The following is a 21406-nucleotide window of genomic DNA, read 5'->3' as shown; positions in this document are numbered from 1 at the left end:
TACCCAGAAAAGGTAGTAGGTATATAGAACATGGCACGTGAAGTTTTGGTACCGTCAGTGAATCTTTCACTTTCCATTTCATATTACCAAGCCGGTTGCCCGGTATATTGTGTAGATATTTTCCAGACCCAGTCCCACCCCTCTTTTCTTTGCCAGCTATCTTAATCTCCATCCAAGAAGAGTAACAGAAAAAGTCGTTCGACACAATCTCGACATATCAATCTCATTCTCAACACATCCGAAAAAAGAAAAGAAGATTATCGCAATCTGTAAGTTCTTCGAGATGCCCTGCACTAATATTCTTTCATACAGAAACAGGCGACAACAAATCTAGAGGATAATGCCTCCCAATGACCCTAGCCCCACCCTTGCGTCCCCTCTCGGCAGCAGGCTCCCGGCGATGAGGATCAACAGAGTGTGTCCTCCTAGACGGCTGCTGCTGGGTAGTTATCTTTCGACCTCTACTATCCCTCCCTCCCGTCATTCCTCCAACCGGTATTACCGGTCCTCGCCCGTAAAACGCCTCGGGTTCATCATCATGATCATTAATACCAACAACCTGTGGCATTCTTTTATGTGGTTGCTGGACATGGCTATTGCTGCCATAGGATGTAGCGGGCAGCACATGATGCTGGTGATAATGATGCGGCGTTGTCGGGCTGGGGGTGCTCGGTGTTGACGGAACTGTGCGCTGTTCACTGCCCCTTCTCGTGTAAGAAGCCTGCCTGCTTCTGCTCGAGGAGCGGGAACTCGAGGTATAAGAAGCAGGAGTATATTGGGGCGTTTGCGGGACCGGGGGTGGAGGATAATTGAACGATGGTGGGATCCTGGGGTTTGAGGCTGATGTGCTCCTGAGTCTAGAGGCCGTTCGTTCAACTGTGGGACGTTGTTGAGGAGCTACTTGAGGTCGTGGCTCGTCCCTTAGTCTCATGTGAACTGTTTGGCCGGCACGCTGCTGCTGCTGGTTGTTCATAATTTCTGCTTCGGAAAATGTCGTCTTGAAAATGCTGGGACTTGCGGCGATGGGAATCGTGTTGAAGAGGTCATCGAAACCCGTCTTGGCCGGCTTTCGTGCTGCAGCCCTGTCCACGCTTAACTCGCCATATTCATGCTCCTTCTCGTCTTCGCGTTTTGCCCGCCTTGGAACCCGTTCCGTTGGACCTGTGCGTGCTGACTGGAAGGGGTGTTGGCTTGTGATTGGTGAGAGCATCTCTGGGCCCCTTGCACGGCTCGAATTACGGGATCTGCCACCAGATATGTTTGTCGATCTGCTGGCTGGCCCGGAGGGAAGAGTGTGGAATGGTTGGCCGTTATAGTCAGTCCTGGCCGAAACGGGCCAGGTTGGTTCAACCGGTGTGTCCACAGCGGGTGAAAAGGGCAAGGGTATTCGGCGGGCTGCTGACAGCGATGCATCGTCGTAGGGTGTGATGGGAGGAGTATAAAGATCACGACTAGTAGAATAGTTTCCAGGCTTTACCCCAGATGGCAACCGCTTGGTAGTAATGGGCGGGAGTGTACGTGCACCTTTGTGGATGGGAAGCTTGGGTCGCATGGCCATGACAGTCGGACTGGGATATACCGGGCTCTCTACAGCTTCTGCTCTTCCTACATAAGCATGCCTGTCACATCCTCCACAGTCGCCTTGGCAATCAGCGTAGTTCTCCGTGCCTGAATCACTACAATCCTCTTCCTCGTCTGCCACGAAGCGAGGAGGCTTCGTAGGTATGTTCAAGGTTGGTCGTTTTCTGGCCTCGACTGGGCTGCGTCTGTTGCCCCCTATATGTCTGTTAGAAGCTGCGGCTTGCACTGCTGCCTCTGGTTGTGTATGTGTTCTCACAGGGGAATCAAGGGAGGTTGTGTTGGCTAGGTCGGGAGAAACTGGATTCCCAGTAGTGCCAGGGGTTGTTTTGGGCATGTGCTCTTCATTGTTATCGGTAGCGGCGTCAGGGCGATTGACGAGCTTTCCATAGGGCGGGGCGTCAGTGTTGACGACCAGCAACTCCTTGGAACCACGGCCGAGGAGTCCATAAACAGACACCTCACCGTTCTTGATTCCAATGACGGCACTGGTGCCCGCGTATAAGACGTCGTCTTCCATGCCGCAGCGATTGCAGAACACAACAATGAGTTCCTCGTCGCTTTCGTCTCGGATGACAGGCTCGAATCGTTGAAGCCAATATGTCATGGTTGCCAGATCCGGTTCCTGAGAAAGGGGAGTAAAAGTTGATGGATCCTCGTGGGTAAGCCATGCCATTGAAAGAATGACTAGGTTTGCTCGAACTTCAAGAACGTGGAAAGCGAACTCGAACTTATGCCAGGGTGCCTCGAACTTGTAGGGACTGTCACATGTTAGCTACGTACAACAACAGTGAAGTGGGTCTAGGACATACTTGATATCCATACCTGTGAAGAGGTTAGTACGACAGTCTCTTGAGTAGTCAATTACAACTGGGATCGGAAATACTCACAGATTCCCATGGCAACGTTGCCGAAGCCCTCCATCCTGCCGCCATAGAATCCTCCACCTTCCAGGGCCCAAGTCTGGTCGGTGTAGTAAAGGAAGGACTTGCGATAGTTTGCAACGGTTTCGCCTTCCCCATTGACAACAAGCAGTGAGTTGTAGTACTCGGGGGAAGATCCACGCGGTGAACCCGAAGACCCGACCTTTTCGGGGTAGCCAACGGCGACAGTACAGTCATACTTGAGAGCATTTGTCCGTGCCCACAAAGCACTGATGCCGGATCCCGACGGTTCGAGAAAGGGCTGGATTTCTTCTAGGGACTTGAAGTTGTATCCTTTGCGCAATGTTAGTTCCCACGTGGAATGACCGTGGTGCTGAATGAGAAAATGGAGGCTGCTTACCAGAAAATGCCATTTCAGGAAGAACAAGTAGGTCTAGATCCTCCAATTCCCTTTGATTGGCCTTGGCCAAAACGGCGTCGGCACGACTGAGGTTGTTGGAGACATCCCCAACCTGGGGCGCGAACTGAAGACACCCGATGCGCATGATGACGATGGAAAATAGACTGGTAGGTTGATGTTTCTATTTTTTTTTCCCCGGTGGGTTTGACTTATTATGTGGTCGAGCGTGCGTTGTTGGCGCAGCAAGCGTTGTCTCGTAACTGCCGTAGACGCTGCTTTAGTGCTGACCTTGGCGACAGTGAGGCCGAAGGATCGGAATTATCCAGAGCTGATGGTGTTGAAAAAACGAAGGATATTTAAAAGATATCTCGTTGAGGGGGGCTTGCGGAGACGGTCGGAGCTGTGCCTCGTACTTCTGGATCAAAGACAAGACAGGCGAGAAGGGGCGGTAGAAACGGCACAGTTGGCGTAAAGGGCTGAGGCGTTGGTTGCTTCCGTCCTTCGTTGGATTGAAATCCTCTTGCTCACGTCCTTCTCGTTTCGTTGAGCTGGAAAGTGTGGTGACACGGGGGCGTCTTGGACCTCCGCTAGGATAACTTTGGACCCTTTTGCCCAAGAATGTATGCGGGCGTCCAGGTGGTGTAAGAGGCACGAACTGCACTCTTTCTTTCTTCTTGTTTCGTTTCGAATTCGATGCAACTGAAAAGAGTCGGAAGCAGAGAACAAGTGGAAGATGGAGACGGTGGGCGCATGGAAATATGCAACACAGCAGGACGCTTCCACCCCGTACCTAGAGCTTGTGTCACGGTTCGTACTTCACGGCATTCTTTCGGGCGATGAGAAAACTGATCAACCTGGAAGTGTGAATGGCCAGCGGACTTGCCATCATATTACCTTCTTGCCGCCATTGGGTTTCCTAGGACTGCCAATGTCTGCCATGGAAGGAAGGCATTGGCGGGCACCCGCGGAGGGAGTGGGATGATTAAGATGGCGCGATGGGGCCTGCGTCTGTTAGGCTTCTTCAGATAGACCACGGGGTACCCTCACGGCGAGATGTGGTTGGTCGGTACCTCTGCTCGTAACTTGGCTTGTCCCGAGCCCCTGACTTCTCGCCTGCAAGAGATCTCGGCAGCCTGCGCTAGCGGGACAGCGCTGGAGGGTCGCTGCCAATGCTGTGCGAGAAGAGAGTGCAGATCACGAGAATCATGGCAAGTGGAAATGTGATCAAATCTTCAAGGGCCCCGTCACACTCTGCCTTCACAAAATTTTGTCTAGACTGCCCTGGTCACATTCACATAGCTGAATGGCGAACCGCGCCACGCCGAACCAGGAACACGAACGAGAAATTGTCCGAATCAATGGGATCAAGCAAAGATAGAGCTTTTCCCAGGTGTTTGTGTCAACTGTTCCCCAGGGGCACCTGCATGATATGAGACTGTGCACGGAAACCTGTCCCGAGCCGGCACTTGTACGGCGGCTCGTCAGTGCAAGTGTTTACCTAGAGCTTCCCCGCTCTTACAGATCCAAGCGGTTCCCGGGGGAGGGGGCCTTGCCTCATTCATCAACATCTCGTGGGTTAGACATCAGTTCGTGATGGCAGCGAGAGAAAGCAAATGAGAGGGATGTGAGAAGGCAAGGTGACTGTGACGGCAGCGACATGCGAGATGGTCAAATGCAGGTCCAGACTCGATGCCCATGTGTCGCCCAATCCGTAGTGTACCTACAGAGCTACACTAGAAGCGTGATCTGGTTCTTGGCTTATATGCGCCCTGTGATTGGCCAGAAAGCGGTAATGAACCACCCTACACTGTCGGTTCGCAGTTTGTTTCAACCTCCAGCAACGTTTCTTCCAATTCAACGATCAATAACTCCTTCACGCCAACATCCAATTTCAAGTCAAAGACGGACCAAACACATCCGCGAGTTGGACATCCTTTATATGTCACCCGCCTACATCAACAACGAGCTAGGACCAACTTCCATCTCTAACGCGCCGTCATATCATGCGGCCATCCAGGTGACCGTCAACTAGCAACGACACCCAGATCCACAGTTCTTACACGTATTAGGCATGGTCACTTACCGCCTTTCGGAGTTGCTTTCAACGTCACTCGACAAATTCAACCATCTCGATCTTTTCATTTTCGTATTGAGACTTGAGCTGCTCGTGAACAGGATATAGCGAACAGGAGCGCCAAGGTTGCTGGTGTTTCCTGTCTCATTTCATGATGGACAGGAGAATTTATATTTACACTTGCGAAATGAATGCCTTCCAAAGGTTGCTTCATGAACTCAAGAGAAGTTCGCTCTTTGACAGTGCCTTCTAGTTCCGGCCGGCCTACGGCACCGGAAATTATTACGAGACACGGGGTTTTCAAACGTATCTTCCTCAACGTAACACTTCAATAGCTATCTCCAGGGCACAAAGATATTGTGAAGGTGTAGCAATTACACCATACACCAAACAATCTTGATTGGACAACCATACTCCAACGTCACGCTAAGCCATTTCTGTTGCTCTACGAATCGCCCTAAATGGTACCGTACCCCGTCTCACTTGTTAAACTGCAGCACCGTGCAGGATATCTTCCACCAAATCCTTCGCTCTCACGTTCGAGATTTCAATGTTGGCGCTCAAATGCCATTTTCATAGGACCATACTAGTGTCCGCCCTGCCAAAAGTCGATCATGAATTTTATCTTGGACTTGAATTCGGTTGAATGCTTGGGGAGACATCAACATGAGCCGTCATCTTCTCTCTAGAAATTCCAAGGGGGCACATATGCATCGCTATCAAGGTTACAGCAAAAGGAGGTGTCAGGATGATTCGGCTTCTTGCCTAAATACGAACACAGTTATCATGTTGGTGAGCAGTTTAGTGTTGCCCGAGCACCCCGCATAGAGAACATTTGCAATGTATCACTTGGATACAACCGACGGGATGTGAGGATTATCGGCATGTTTTCTATATGCGATCTGAGCTTGGATCAGGATGATGGGGGTTGGTGGACTAGCTACAAGCTAGATCCCCTGTGTTGTGATTTTTGAGCTCCCTAGGCATCTATATAGCGATTTCATATAAAGCCTCGAAAGCGGTAGTTTATGTGGCTTCATTGTCAATCGCTGTACCTAGTCATCGACGCCCATGTGGCTACAGACAAGTGCACGTCTATTGACGACATCGAATGGACGAACTTCAATACCGTGACCCCAAGGAACCTCGAGCAATGAAGCGTCTTGTCCGTGACTTACGGAGAGAGGCCCGAGGCAAATATCAGAACCATCCCAACGTGGCTGCCTTCAAGATGAACTTCGTTCGGGGCGACATGTTTTCCACGTGCGCCATCACCATTCCACCAACAATTTTATGGGTTGGTACGGCTACGAGAGGAAGATAGCCGAGAACTACCATGCCATCTTCAACGCGACGCTATTTCTATCCTGTGGCCCTGCAACCCTCGACCTCTCACACCTTTACAAGCTCCAGCCATCACCGGAAGCTGACTCTATGAGAAGCTGTTAGCGGGGACGCTGATTGAGTATGGAGAAGAGAGATGTGGAAGCTGAGGACTATGTGATGAGGGATGGTGATGAGGGGGACGCGACTGTAAATGTTGTCGAGCAGCTTACGATGGCGGGGAGAAGAAGGGGTGGACGGAGACTGTGGCGGTGGAGGAAGTATTACCTACGCCCACTGAGTAGGTAGTCTATCTTCCGATACGAAGTAACTGAAGGATTTCTTTCCGAATGATTGTCGCAATAAAAATCACAAACCATGATGCCTTGCTCCTCTTCATGTGCCCATCGTCTACAGTCTCAACTCTGTAATGACGTTCAACAGCCCTCTCTTGAACACTATTACCTGCCCCAGCAATGTAGACCGATGTGTAGAGCAACGCTGTCCCCAAACAACATGAAGCTCTACCAATGCGCACATTACCTACCTTTCCCTCGTATCTCTTTCTTGAGGTCATTTCGTTAAGTTGCCGCAGAAAACACCTTATTTATTTCTCTCAGTCCCCGTAACCGAGGGAGATCCCGCCATTCAGCGGCACAGAAGATGATGAAACCGTTGCCAGCGCCGCCACACACGTGCGTCTTATCGTCCTGTTCCTTCCGTGGGGGAATTTGGGTTCAGGCGGGGTTCGGGTCCCCATCAAAAAGCAAAGAACTTTAGTCCCCGATTCCAACGCCGTACACACATCAAATCTGCGGAGTACAGATGATAATGTATAATGTCATGGAGTTGTGAACTTCGTTTCTTTCTTTAGGCGACGATCAATCCAACCGGCCTGGTCCGCAAACATTGCCAATGAAGTCAATACAAATGTCAGCATGTCAGCACACCCAGTCTGTGTTTGGTAATCCTGCCGAACATTTGTTGCGCCATATTTCCCCTTTGGGATAACAGTCTCAAGCTGGGTCTCAACTCGAATCAACTACGATTATGCTTCCCCAAAAATTTTTTAAAAAAAACCACCGGCATACGCAAAGGTCCTTGTTTCGTAGCACCTGAATTAGGAAAATGGTCTCGGATGGAAATCTCTGATTACCTCTAGCCTCTTTGCCAGGACAAGGAACAACGAGGACGTTGTCGACGAGCTGTCCGAATCGAGTCATATAAAATCATACAAAGCCAGAAGCCCCAGTGGTTCGTCACTTCATCATTACCTATCTTTCTTCCATTGTCATCATCTCGCTCAGATCGCACTATCCACCATCTATCCAACCGACATCCACGAAACAAAAAAAAAAAAAAAAAAAAGGCACACATCTCATTCATTCATTCGACACCACCACCACACATAGCCAACCGCATCAACGACAACACCCACCGCATCCATCAACTGGCAAAAGAGTCCTTCAACAGCCCAAAGCCATCATCACCCACCATCATTGCACCAATCTACGACCAACCAAAAATGTCATCCCCAGCAGAATCCCGCATCCAATCCCAAAAACTCCGCTACTGCCGCTACATCGACACCCAACAATTCCCCCTCCTAACCTCCCTCATCCTCCCTTCTTGTACCTTCAATTTCATCGACTATTTCTCCTCCTCGCCCATCGTCGAACCGTCCGCCGCAGGGCCCGTCACCTTGGCTTTCGACTCCCTGGCGTCTTGGACCGCATACTTCTCCGACAAATTCAAAGCCCTACAGACGATGCATCTGGTTTCGGGGGCGGGAGAGTTCACCAGCATCAGTGAGGATGAATACGAGGTTATCTTTGCAGTCATTTATCATGCGGCGCCAAAGGAGGGTGAGACAGGGTGGCAAGGGGCCGGGGGTGGACATTATCATGAGCGGTGGGTTAAGGGGAAGGATGGAGAGGGGAAAGAGGATTGGTTTTTGAAGAGTGTGAGGTTCGAAAGGTTGTATTGGAAGTACACTGAGTGAGAGAGGTTGGAAGGTTTGGCGGATGTTCGAAGTCGGAGGAATGGCTGGGAGGGGAAATTCGGGAACAACAAGAACGTCGTTAGGTGTGCTCTGTCTAGCTGGAAGGAATCATCGAATAAACGACAAAGCAGAGCAGGGAAGACACGTTGGGGTATAGCAATCTGAATGAAGGTGTTAATTGAATCTCGCTCGTGACCTTGTTGAAAGGCAGCAACACGATTAGTTGTCTGTTGAGAGCTGATGAGCTCGATGGAAAGAAGGACAGACTATTGAACATGAAATTACATTGCAGTTGTTGAGGCCCGTGGATGTAAACAAGTCCAACTCCTTGGTCCCAGTTTTATTGTATATTGGGCAGACACCCTCTCCTTTGATGGGAATTCAGGGGTAGACCGCGACACAGATGCCGTGGGGCTGATATTGACTCTTGATGCTCTTGTCTTGAGTATGTTGTGAACAGAGATCACTCTGTCGGTTGAGAAAAGCGGTACGGTTATCTCCCCTTCCAGCGGCTCGGCCCATCAAGCTCAATACCAGGGGCTCAATCTATCCCAAGGCTGTCCAGCACTCTTTACTTCCCTTTCACTATCAAGTGTGCCGGGGCGGCGGTATCGGGGGGAAGCTGAGCGGCAACGGATCGAAGGGTCACCAAGAGCTATTCATATCGCTCATGTCATGCTTGAGACTACTTCCTCCTGTCATACCAGCGACACGGTTGTAAAACACTAGGTACTACCACCTGCATAGAACGCCGAAGAAGCACCAGATTGCTCGGACAACAAAAGAGTGTCCCGTCGAATCAGGTGAAAGACCCGTAGGCGACTTGCATGCGTGGTGTTGCTATGAGTATCAAGTGTCACAGTAGCGAACCCAAGCATCGTCAAGCTTTTTGGCCAAGGTCCCAGGTGTTGAGTTGACCGAAGCGGGGCATGCTGATATCAGCAATGAACTCAGCGCGTGTAGTGATGGATTATGACAGATTGGAACTGTGCGGCAGGACGTTTGCTGTCAAGTGGTGAGCGACAAGCTGGCTTGAACCTAAGGGTTATGTCCGCTGGAGAGATGCACTTTGAACGACATCTCCCTTTCCACACTCGGCGAGTGTCCAAGACGAGCAGACATCAGGCGATGCCTCTTGCCCTCTCCTTCAAGTCCCCTTTCACCATATTGAGTTACTATTCCCCAATCTCTTGGTCTCTTGGTAAGAACTCGCCCAACGAATTGAGTCGAGAGTCTGATAAGCAACAGGCAGCGAGGTTAATACGTGGTAGCGTAGGGCCGATATCAGTAAAACAGAATCTTCAGTCGTTTCGGCCCCAGAGCCATATCACGGTTGTAGTTTATCAACCTATAGTGTGCAGTACAGCGGCAATACCAAATTGCTGGGTCCTTCTGTGGTGCCGTGTACCGTGTGCACGCCGAGGCCGTGCGATGGCAGTCATTCGCTGACGGACCGGATGATGGAACGAGAACCGCCAAAGGTGTGGCAACAAAGGAGTACATAGTTGGTAGTCGAGATGATGTGTCGTGCTTAGAGACGTCGCCATCATAGCCTTGATTGGGCTCGATCCTGGGTCGAAGACCTCTCCGAAACATGAATCGAACACGGAGTGATAATAATGGCTTTAACCGGGTAGACAATACCCATGGTGCCTGTGGATGGTGTTGTTGATTGCTAGCGAAAGGCGAAGATAGCAGCGCGTCGGCAACTGGACGCCAGTGCGGCATCGGCACATCAACTATGCGATAGGTTAGGTACTCACGCTGCATCGCCCTCGTCACGCACATTGTTCATGTCTGGTTGTAAACGGCATTCAAGTCCAACAAGTGACGTGACATGGCAAGGTTTCCTGGGTTCCAGCGGGCGGCTAAGGCCTGGTTGTCCAAAGTCCATAGTGGAGCTTATGACGACTTGGTTCATTTCTTTTCTGCGCTTTCGAGAAAAATGGCAAACATCGAGAGATGAAGACGGCGTTGAAAGGGGGAATCATCTTCGGCATATCGAATACATACGCAGTACATTTAGCCAGCCCAGCTAGATACGTATGTACAGTGCCTCAGCTCCGGTCTTGTCCACTTGATGGTGGGTGGGGGTTGGCGGCGTAGGATGTGTGTGGGATGAGGCGTGAGACACTTGTCGTGAATGTGTGCATCTCATCAATGTCGCGCAGCACACAAAGAGAGCCATCCAACGGTTGGGGTCGCGGAAATGATGACCACCTGTGTGTGACCAACGATTACATGTTGCAGTGGAAGCGAGAACATGTGGTGCAACGCAAGAGAGTCGGCTGAAGACTTGGTTGGTTGGCCCAAGACGAACAACCATCGAGGCCGCTTGCCCAAGTTGCCCTCTTTGCCTTCTTCTCACAGCCACAGCCTCTCTGAGAATATCACGACGGACGTCTTGATGGCCATCCAACTGAGGACCAGCCAGGAGGTGGCCTGTTCAGTCGGGCCATTTCCATTCGCACCTGTCTTCGGCTGATGATGATCGGTAGGGAGTGATCGAAACTGGTGATAGAATCTTTGCCGGATCGGGAGGGGCCGTCGGTTGATGAAGAAGAAAAGGGAATTTGATGAGGAGATGAAGTGATGTGACGAGATTGTCGCTGTTGCCGGACGGGACGAGCCCGACAAGTGGAGCAAAAGAGAGGGAAGCCAGGAACCGAGCGTGAAAAGGCTCGAAATGTTCACGGTGCTCAGCGATGTGCTCACTGTCTGCTCACGGCGACGTGCTTAGGCCGCTGGGGGCCCTTGCAGGCAAACCACCGCCGACGTCGCATCTCGTTTTCCTGATTGGTCAATGACGTTCCTGCGCAATGCATGGGCCGTGATGGGGCCAGATGGTTTTGTGCCTCTGAGCTACAGCTTCCCGGTCTTGGCAAGCCCGCAAGAGTCCCAAACTCTCAAGCCTCCATCCAGAGCGCAGAACAATCATGCATTTCACCCCCACTTCACAAGTCAAGAAAATGGTCTCTTGTCGTCACGGGACGGGGCTCTTGGGGGACATGTCGGCAGTCGTGCCGATGCCTCCATGATGCTGTGATCGTGTCCAAGGAGAGAAGATTTCGGTCCAATGGTGAAGAGACCTTTTCTCACCACCCCCGTGATGGCCCATGGTCCATGGTGCCCGTTTGGTCGTTACGGCAATTTGGACGCCAATCACACCTCACTAGACTTCGAGGCTTCTCGCTCCAGGTCTCGTCGAGTGAGCTTGTCTGTTCTGCCTCTTCTGTCTCTGCCCCTCCACTCCCTCGCCAAAAGCGACCCTGTTCCGGCAATTCCCCCCCCAACCCGTTCGGTCCCGTTCATCGCGTCCGCCAACCCCAGGCCTTCAGGGGAACGGGAACGGGGGCCGTTGCCCGCTGTTGAGGTCAAGGTCTGGCAAGATCTTCGATATGCCCTGGACGCGGACCCCAACTCCTCAACCAATGGCTTCTGCTAGAGGTGCTCGAGTCCAGACTGTCTCAATCTCACTGTGCCCCCTGCACCTTTAAACTCTCATATCACAATTACGAATGCCTGCCTCTGACGACCTTCCTAGCTTTTCAACATCCTTCCCGTCTTGATCACGGCTATCTGGGTCCCCTGTTGGAAACCAACAGCCGCAATTCTGTCAGCTAAAGAGGGGACATGTACCTGCTGTAAAGTCTCCGGGTCAGCATCATTTCTTCTCGCGTCAACAAGCTTCTGTCATATACCTGGTTTCCTTTGATACTGGCGGCCCTTTCCCACCCCGCGCTTTATCCCCTGCCTCCTGCTTCCTCGCTCGTGACACGAAGAAAGCCGATCAACTGTCTTCTACGCACCAACTGCGGATGATAGCATACTAGCCATGTCGTACAGAGAAACTCTGTGGCAATAAATGAGCACTTTCCGCTACCTACACCGAATCTCCGCACACAGCATATCATCATACGTACGGGCGTCAGAGTGGGAAGGACGGAAGATAGGAAGCGTGGCGCGGAAAATCGATACCACTGGACCGGATCTCGGACAAGCACTGTCAAGCAGGCCCACTCTCGCGACCGACCACCAGGTTTTTGCGACACGGAGACGTACGAAATATACAGGGACGAAAACCGAACAGACGACCTCAAGAAAGATCACGGGTCAAAATGGTGGGCGGTAATGTCCGTCCGTCACTCTTCATTGTCACGGCTGCCGTGGCATTAGCACCATTGACAACGGCCATTTTCACAACTGCTGGATCACCATGCGCTCAATATTGCGGCAACACTCTAGGAGCAACGGCCGGGGATGAAACTGTGTGCACACAGGACGAATATGACATGACCAACGCAGGAGCCGTGTACAAGGCGTGTATGCAATGCCAGATGACGAGTGAATACAGTCAAGGGAACGAGACAGATGTCAAGTCATTCCTATGTGAGTTGTTGCTTCGACTCAAAATGCATTCAAGCCGATACTGACATTCGACCTTCTCTTAGATAACCTCCGATATAATCTTGCTTATTGTCTGTGGGGTCAGCCACATAATCCCCATCCAGAGGCTGGAAATAACCCTTGCATTACCAGGTAAGCCCGCTCTTGTCCATCCTACATTTCTAGCAACTGACAGCTTTTCTCTATTTAAAGTAAGGCATGTGAGCCTCTTAAGGACTCGGTCTTATGGCAAAATATGACCACCAGTACCGGCGCGTTTAGCTACTGTGATGATTGGGATGACCAGGCTGTTACTCAGTGCAATCATTGTCTGGCAAATTACGACATGGGAGGGAATTATTTGGTGAACTACGTCACTCTATTGAACGCATCCTGCACCCAAAGGCCCGAGGTAGGCTCAACCATATCCTTCCGCGGCGACCCCTTTGCCAACGAGTTCAACAATGTCACCATCACCGAGCCAGAGCCAAAGGGCCTCCCCCTGCCGGACTATGGCCCGATATCTTTGGGCGCGCGTGTCGGCATAGCCTTCGGTGGGCTTGCTCTCCTCCTGGCCGTTTTGGGCTTTGTCATTGTTTGCAACGGAAAACGGCGAAGGCGCCGCTTTTTGCGTGAACTCCAAAGTCGCAATGCCGGACAGGGATGGCCTCATCCCAAGACGAGGCATGCCGGTCATGGCGGCAGCGGCGGCGGGGAGATTTCCGAGACACCTCTCAGCCAGAGGCCGCTCAGGGGGTGGGACGAGAGTCCCATCAGCGCACATACGGACGGACCGGCCCTGCCGCGGTATTTCAGCCCATACTCGAGCCAGTACAACAGTCCCGTCAGCGTAACAGACGGACTGCCAGCATCGGGTATGCAGTGGCCGGGCACGCACCAGCGGTTGGGCCAGATCGAAGAGCGATTATCGCCCGCTGGCTCTTCAGTCGCCAACGGAGCGTCTCCGCCACCTCCACCCTTTTCTCAGTGGCCCAGCCCCATCACGCAGCAGAGCATGATGGCACACTTGCAAAGCCAACATGAGCAGCGGCAACGGGAGATTGCAGTTGGCATTGCGCTGGGTGGTGAAGACGCCAGTTTGCGATCCAAGCCGTCAAACTCCAACCTAGGATACGAGAGTAGCGGGAAGGGCAAGGGGCGAGATGAGATGTACGAGATGCACGAGGTGGAGAGTCCCTACAATAACAACAACACCGGCAACGCTGGTAGCGATGGCGCAGGAGGGTACTACCAGATGCCGGCTCAGCCCCAGGCACCGGTCCTGCATCACCCGGGCTACGGAAGAGCTCATGGATCCAGGCCGGGCTCGAACGGGTCAGCAAAAAGTGCTCAAAGGGCGGAAACCGGTCTGGGAGTCATGCAACAACAATCCTTCCAGCAACACTTGCAACAGAAGCAACAGGAGAACGGATGGACGGAGGTAGGAGTACCTAGGGGACATGTGTCATAACGCTCACCACCACCCAAACGGGTAATGTTCATTTCTTTTGTTGGCGAGGTCTACGGTTGGGACAAGTACAAATACCCTGGAGTTCGGATGGAGTTTGGGTGGGAAGAAACCGATGATTGGGCTACGGGTAGCCTATTTACGCACCGACGTCACAGACGATCTTCTTCATGGGCTGATTTGAAGGCCCTGGAATCACAAGTGCAAGCCAGGATTGCTTCACCACTGTAGTCGACCTGAGTGTCCGCAACAATGAAACTCAAAAGACCAAATGTGTCGAGTGCTGTCTGGCCTGCCGTTTGAATTCCACGTAAACCAGAAGCCAGAACTGATGTGATTGTTGAACTTGGTGGTCTAGATAAGCGTAAGCAGATACTGTGCCACGAAATACATCACAATGTTAATTAGATGCGTTCCAAGTATCAGAACAGGTCGTGACGGAAGGAGCAAACAACCTGAAGAGTCGGTGCGGCATGAATGCCCGGGCACTCCCAATTGAAAGTTTCAGGGACCAATTGTTGCCAATTGGCGGGACACAGGGCAATTGTGAGACGGTTTGTCGTCAACCCCGCTGGGCAGGCACGGCAGGCCCCATTGAAACCCCACACTGAACGAGTTAGCGCGGCGAGGCTGCATTGGGGCACCGGACGAAGACCCCACATTGGCCCAAAAGGCAAAAGGCTGAGGAAAAAATTCAGAGCTTGGATCAACGCAAAAGCTCCGCCGCTTTTTTTTTTTCGGCAGAAAGTGGAAAAAAGTAATCGCAAGGTCAAACGGTCTTGATCTTGAATCCTCGACGTGCCCACTCCGAGACGTGCCTCGCTACCGACACTTCCTCTTGTCCCTTTCAATTTTCTTCGTGAAACCAAACAACCTGCGACCGAAGCCATCTCTTCCACCGGTTCGCGGACGTTGATCACACGAAAAGATCATCGATTCCCAATTGTCAATAATCAACACCAAGTCAGAGTACTCAATCGCAAAACAGTCAAAATGGGTGCCGAGACAGAACATGTTATCAAGCCCCAGGCTACCGAGCCCGCGGTCGACACCAGCGAGTGGCCTCTTCTCCTGAAGAACTACAGCAACCTCCTCGTCCGCACCGGTCACTTCACTCCCATCCCCGCCGGCTCGTCGCCCTCCAAGCGCGACATCAAGTCCTACGTGTCCTCCGGTGTCATCAACTTGGTAAGCCTTGCCCTTGCGACATTGATTCTTCAATACCATTCTTTCGCAATCTGAGCGTGTGCTAACCCCTACCAGGACAAGCCCTCCAACCCCTCCTCCCACGAAGTCGTCGCCTGGATTAAGCGCATGCTCCGGTATGTATCCCACACAAGAAACAAAAAACAAGTCTCAATGCTCGGTCTAGGGCTTATGCTGATTGCGATTCCTCAACAGTGTTGAGAAGACTGGTCACTCCGGTACTCTCGATCCCAAGGTCACCGGCTGCTTGATTGTCTGCGTCGACCGTGCCACCAGACTCGTCAAGGCCCAGCAGGGTGCTGGTAAGGAGTACGTTTGCGTTATCCGCTTCCACGACAGCGTCCCCGGCGGCGAGGCTGCTTTTGCCTCGGCCCTGGAGACCCTCACCGGTGCCCTCTTCCAGAGACCTCCTTTGATTTCTGCCGTCAAGCGCCAGCTTCGTATCCGCTCCATTTACGAGTCCAAGCTCATCGAGTTCGACAATGACCGTCACCTCGGTGTTTTCTGGGTTTCTTGCGAGGCCGGTACCTATATCAGAACCCTTTGCGTCCATCTCGGTCTCCTTCTCGGTGTCGGCGCCCACATGCAGGAGCTTCGCCGTGTTCGCTCCGGTATCATGTCCGAGGATAACGGTTCCATGGTCACCCTCCACGATGTCCTCGACGCTCAGTGGCAGTTTGACAACGGTGGCGACGAGACCGCTCTCCGCAAGGTCATCCAGCCCCTTGAGACTCTCCTTACCACCTACAAGAGGATTGTTGTCAAGGACTCCGCCGTGAACGCTGTCTGCTATGGTGCTAAGCTCATGTTGCCTGGTCTCCTTCGCTTCGAGAAGGGCATTGAGACCCACGAGGAGGTTGTCCTCATGACCACCAAGGGCGAGGCCATTGCCATTGGTATCGCCCAGATGAACGGTGTCGAGTAAGTCATGTCCCGTGTGTGACTCTAAACTACTTCCTCAAAACTAACCGTTCTCTCCTACAGGATGCTTTCTTGCGATCACGGTGTTGTTGCCAAGGTCAAGCGGTGCATCATGGAGCGTGATCTCTACCCCCGCCGCTGGGGTCTTGGCCCTGTCGCTCTGGAGAAGAAGAAGCTGAAGAGCGACGGCAAGCTTGACAAATTCGGCCGCCCCAACGCCGAGACTCCCGCCAAGTGGACTGAGGGCTACAAGGACTTCAGCGCCGCCGCTGAGTCCGAGGCCGCCGCCGCTGCCGCCCCTGCTGCCGAGGCCGCCAAGGTTGAGATTGCGGAGAGGCCCAAGCCTAAGGAGAAGGCCGAGAAGAGCGAGGAGGCTGAGGAGGCTGGCGACAGCAAGAAGCGCAAGAAGCATGACGGCGAGACCGCCGAGGAGAAGGCCGAGCGTAAGAAGCAAAAGAAGGAAAAGAAGGAGAAGAAGGAGAAGAAAGAGAAGAAGTCCAAGAAGGGCGGCGACGAGAGCGACTAAAAGGTGGATCAACTACTGTCCACTCTGGTGTTCGGGTTTGTCTAAAGTCGGTTACCCTTCTTCTTTTATCTCTGCTATTCTTCATTGGAGGCGTTCTTCATGCGCATTTGTTTATTGTCGCAACACATCGGGCTCCGGGAAAAATCAGGCGTTGGGGTAATATTGTTTGTTGCTGTGTCGGTTTACGGAATGATCTTCTATGCTTTATGATGGCGTGTCACTCGAAGCGCTCGAAGATAGATGTAGATATAGGTTCACGCGTATTTGAAGTTATACTACTGTATCTGGGGATGTCTACCCTTTGATGAGCCGGGGGAGCAGCGGATAATTGTTGTTTCGAGATGTTATGTCCGTCTTTATAAATGAACGATCATCTGCACAAGCGTCACGGAGATGGTTCTGCAGCTTTCCAATTTCGTCTTTACTCCAGGCACTTAGCCCGTCTACGGTGTCACAAGATCAGCATCTGTGGCTGTTGTTGCCGTGGCGAAGCCAAAGGTCAGTTGAGTCATGCCACTCTTAGCACCCAAACGAACCTGAGCAACACCAGATTACCTAGCAAGGAGAAAAGGTTAAAGGCATCCATGAAGTCATGCTTCTGTGCCACAACATACCTCGAAAACACGTAGGTCGGGAAATAGGCCGGCCGTTAGCCACCCCACGTGGAGATAGCCGCCCAGCCGCTACGTCTATGAAGGCGATATGGAGGAAATGCGGGAGAACCCCAAGGTTCGAAAGTGGTAGAAGACGACAGATGGATTCCAGGAGCACGGCGGTGGAATGTTAAAGGGATTGTATGTACCCTGGCTACCCTTGAACGTCTTTAATTCTTCCCAATAAAATAACCGGAACTCCGTAGCCCTCCTCATCTAGTATACTGCGTCCTTCCATAGCACATAATCGCTGGATCTCAAGTTTTCCCTGAGCTACCGCAAACTCACATGTGACGCGCAAAGGTGCTCTCTTTTCGACTGCCGTTGGACGCAACACTGGGATATTTTCTACCTATACTACGACCACGTAAACACGTTGCGTGATGTCATGAGGATAAAGATAAATTGAAAGATGCTCGATGAGAGTCGTTGGCTGCTGAAAGGATAGGGATTAATTAATTACCCCGCAAGAAGTAGTTAGAGCTAAACGCAGACAGATGGCAACGAACACCCATTCCAGAGATTGCATAACCCGCGACAACCACACTTACGCAGAGAATGGAACTAAGGATATTTGCAGTGTATCAGTATCCGTTCCGAAATAGCTTGGGAAGAACAAGATGCAAGCAAGTAAGACGTGCATAGTAGGGGTGAGTAGGTGACACAAACCCTAGACACGGGCAGGGACGCAAGGGAAGTAAAAGTGATGGTAAGCTTCATCTGATCGATGTAAACAAAATGATGTTTCTCGGCGGGTAACTTTTTGATCAACAAGTGGTTCCTGAAACAACGGACGAGTGGGAATCGAGATGTCGGCTGCGGTCTGGTTAAATGTTTCTTGGCGTCGAAGTTAAACCGCTTTGAGTAACCTCGAAGCGCCCGTTGTCGTGGTTCAACCGTGATCCCTCCTCAACTTTCTCTGCAAACAAAATTCTGTGACGAAGAGAAAGGGGACGAGAGTGGCTACAAGCGCTGCTGGCCGCAGAGAAGGCCGCTCTTTCCAGATTCCTGGGATTACCTCCTCATCCTCGTCCGACTCGACTTTTGCGTTCGACGATGGACATGTGGTCGACATGCCATTCGATGTTCGTAAATGACCACCATGATAGCGACATCAAGGCTCAACAACCACTTGAGCGGTCTTGGCAACATTGCCGCATCGGATCTAGCGACTACCAATTCACTACCTCTGACTCCTCGTAGTGTATACACTACAATTTTCTTTTGCCCGTGTCCAAGAGGAAAAACACAGCAGAAGCCCATCTGGATCAGAAATCCACATGCATCCCCGGGGCTGCTGTATACATCAGATTCGCCCAACGCTACAACTGCCGTGCTTGCCATTCATCGGAACCCGGACAGCATCATGATTGGTGCGCTGACGAAAGACACAAGACCCTAGATGGGATCGTCCGCGGCAACAGTTCAGGCACACAAGAGTCTTCAAAGCCATCACCCACACCTACAAACCCATTCCACGCTACGTCCCCGGTTCCGCCATGCAGGTTTCCTGCTCGTCACAGCCGCTCACTACCCACTCAACCACCTCAAACAACCTTGAGTATAGTGGTCTAGTGATGCCCACCTCGATAGTGCCATCCACTTTGGGGAATTTTCACGAGATGGGCGGCACAGGATCGTTTCTTTCTTTGTGATGTGGTAGAGGCTAGAGAGAGAGGCTCAATGATATTAACTCGTGCCCCGGCTTTTCTTGCTCTTCGCCGTTGAGATGCTTTCGTCCATCATACTCTTTTCTGCCTTCTCAACCTGTCGTTCGCTATTTTTTTTTCGACTGTCTGCGGCCTGGTGCCCTTTTGATATCCATCTATACATTTAATCGACACAGTATATTATAGTCAGTCTATCCATCAACGACGCTCACATCCGCATCTCGAATATTTGATCGGATTGTCAACCGAGTCCTCGACCGAACGCCCTGAACCATAGTACAAGATGAAGACCACTAGCCGGGCAACGAGGAGCAAAACAACCATTGCCCTCCTCTCTGCTATACTGATACCTCAACTCGCCAGCGCACTACAAGTTACACCCAATTCTCCGTGCGCCTCAGTATGCCTAGACTCTCCCGACCTCGACCAATCAGATCCCAACTCTTCCAACACCAAAAACAAAGATATAATCTGCAGTGATGGAGCAGTCAACAGTCCGGCGGGAAGTAAATGGAAAGACTGCATGACTTGTTTACAAACCAGTCCATTCTCACAGGACCGCGAGACTGATCAGATGTGGTTTCTTTGTGAGTATACCACCTAGTTCCTGACATACGTGTGTGTGTAGTAGCGGCAACTCGCTAATGAGACTTACAACATAGACAACCTGAGATACACTTTATCATATTGTCTCTTTGCTTTTCCCAACGCAACAGATGTCGGGACAACACCATGCAGTACATCCATGGCCTGTGGCCCTTTACAACAGAGTCTACAACACGGTATCCCTGGCCCCAAAGATACCACGACATCTTCATACTGCTCGGCAGACGACGGATATGCATCGGATCCTGTCATCTATGGGCACTGTACCTCATGCTTGGTAGCTGGAGGAGAGTCCAGCTACCTAGCCAATTGTAAGAAACAAAAGAATGACGTCTGTACATCTTGGGGGAGAGTACGCTGACCGACGTCTGTTTTTCTCATAGACTTCACCGCCCTAGAAGCCGGCTGTCAATACAAACCTGAAGCAGGAAGTGTCATCGGCCTGAACGACACCATCTTCTCCAAATCTCCCGTCGGCATCGTCGACCCTTCAACAGTCCTCAAGTCCGAAGAGGGCCCTAAGATCTCAACCACTATCATTGCCGTCATCATTTGTATCAGTGTGCTCGTAATCCTCATCATTTCAGCCATATTCTTCATCTGCCTCAAGAAACGCCAGAACAGAGCGGCCCGCGCCGGCGCCCAGCTCGACTACGCCGAGAAGCGAGCCCGGTCCCGACACCAGCGCCAGTCTTCGCTCTCTTTCCAGTGCCAGACTCATGTGCTTTCGCCGCGTTTTTGGCCTGGCGTGTCTCAATCTGGTGAAAGTGGAGGAGACGAGACGACGATGATGATGATGCCGGACCCCACCAACAGCGATGCCAACAACACCACAAGGCCCCTCTCCCATCAGCCCGAACACTCAGCCCCTGGCACACCAGCAAGAGGACTCTCCACCCGCCGTGTTACTAGCTGGAAGCAACACAACTCGCTGATCTCGACAGTAGCTGAGGATAAAGCCTGGGAGCACCAGCAACAACCACAAATCTCATCTTCCGACACCAGAAGCGCCGTCAACCCACTAGATCTCCACACCCTAACCACGACCGGTATTCCTCGCTCGCCCACCCGCGCTTACTATGGAACTCCCGCAACCCCAGCGAGCTCCAACGCTTACTACAGCCCCTCCCCAATGTCTGCCAGCTCAACCCGCAGCACTGCCGCCTTGCTTCCTTCCATTCAGCCTTATAACCCATCTGACGACCATCAGCATCAAAGCCAACAGACCCCGCAACTCCACAGCGCCAGCACCTTTGGCGGCCCTGGCTCCGCTGGCCTGGGTGGGCAACAAAGTCCATGGTCAGCGACGGCAGCTAGTAGTCCCTTGTTGAAGAATTATGGGTGGCCTTTACCTGCTGCTCCCCAGCCTCAACAAGGAAACGAGCAGCAGAGACGATTCAATGGAAGTACTGTCAGTGTAACGACGCACGGCATCCCGTCGTCGCCAAGGAGTCCGAGATTTGGTGGGAATGTGATGAAGAAGAAGCCGGCGGGGAGTCCAGTTGAGAGTGTGGCGATTCGAACGATGTTTGATGGGCCACCAAAAAGTCCTCGAAAGTGAGAGGCCGAGTTGTAGATGCATGTGCATAGTTAGGGATGATAAAGGATACCCGTGATGATGATAATGAACTGGCTTCTTCATATGCTCACTAGAAAGTTGTTCCCTGATTAGAGATCAAAGTATACCTTGAAGAGTTGCCCGCTTGTAC

At 51.9% G+C, this 21406-nt stretch overlaps 5 protein-coding genes across 5 annotated transcripts; 4 read left to right on the top strand and 1 right to left on the bottom strand.

Annotated features, from left to right (window-relative positions):
• Positions 1 to 37: 37 nt before the first annotated feature.
• B0T23DRAFT_22788 (carbon-nitrogen hydrolase) lies at positions 38 to 3301 on the bottom strand. Its single transcript, XM_062833828.1, has 4 exons — positions 2863 to 3301; positions 2469 to 2795; positions 2391 to 2403; positions 38 to 2339 (listed from the first exon to the last, which is right to left on the bottom strand). The coding sequence occupies exons 1-4, from the start codon at positions 3005 to 3007 to the stop codon at positions 305 to 307; spliced, it is 2520 nt and encodes an 839-aa protein (XP_062697283.1). The 5' UTR covers positions 3008 to 3301; the 3' UTR covers positions 38 to 304.
• Positions 3302 to 7633: 4332 nt separating this feature from the next.
• B0T23DRAFT_22758 (uncharacterized protein) lies at positions 7634 to 8308 on the top strand. The gene has a single exon (XM_062833824.1). It carries the CDS (start codon positions 7785 to 7787, stop codon positions 8259 to 8261), a length of 477 nt encoding a protein of 158 aa, XP_062697282.1. The 5' UTR covers positions 7634 to 7784; the 3' UTR covers positions 8262 to 8308.
• Positions 8309 to 12279: 3971 nt separating this feature from the next.
• B0T23DRAFT_22710 (uncharacterized protein) lies at positions 12280 to 14317 on the top strand. Its single transcript, XM_062833815.1, has 3 exons — positions 12280 to 12650; positions 12713 to 12800; positions 12861 to 14317. The coding sequence occupies exons 1-3, from the start codon at positions 12380 to 12382 to the stop codon at positions 14116 to 14118; spliced, it is 1617 nt and encodes a 538-aa protein (XP_062697281.1). The 5' UTR covers positions 12280 to 12379; the 3' UTR covers positions 14119 to 14317.
• A 498-nt stretch (positions 14318 to 14815) lies between these two features.
• On the top strand, positions 14816 to 16892 carry B0T23DRAFT_22658 (pseudouridine synthase). Its single transcript, XM_062833813.1, has 4 exons — positions 14816 to 15303; positions 15379 to 15437; positions 15517 to 16242; positions 16306 to 16892. The coding sequence occupies exons 1-4, from the start codon at positions 15109 to 15111 to the stop codon at positions 16766 to 16768; spliced, it is 1443 nt and encodes a 480-aa protein (XP_062697280.1). The 5' UTR covers positions 14816 to 15108; the 3' UTR covers positions 16769 to 16892.
• Positions 16893 to 19202: 2310 nt separating this feature from the next.
• On the top strand, positions 19203 to 21390 carry B0T23DRAFT_370405 (neuraminidase). Its single transcript, XM_062836592.1, has 3 exons — positions 19203 to 19678; positions 19754 to 20008; positions 20081 to 21390. The coding sequence occupies exons 1-3, from the start codon at positions 19375 to 19377 to the stop codon at positions 21256 to 21258; spliced, it is 1737 nt and encodes a 578-aa protein (XP_062697279.1). The 5' UTR covers positions 19203 to 19374; the 3' UTR covers positions 21259 to 21390.
• Positions 21391 to 21406: the final 16 nt, after the last annotated feature.

This window comes from Neurospora hispaniola (genome assembly GCF_033458365.1).
Source record: "Neurospora hispaniola strain FGSC 10403 chromosome Unknown B0T23scaffold_1, whole genome shotgun sequence".
Taxonomy (NCBI): Eukaryota; Fungi; Ascomycota; class Sordariomycetes; order Sordariales; family Sordariaceae; genus Neurospora; species Neurospora hispaniola.
The sequence above is the reverse complement of the archived record's forward strand: the minus strand, read 5'-3'. Positions and strand labels throughout refer to the sequence as shown.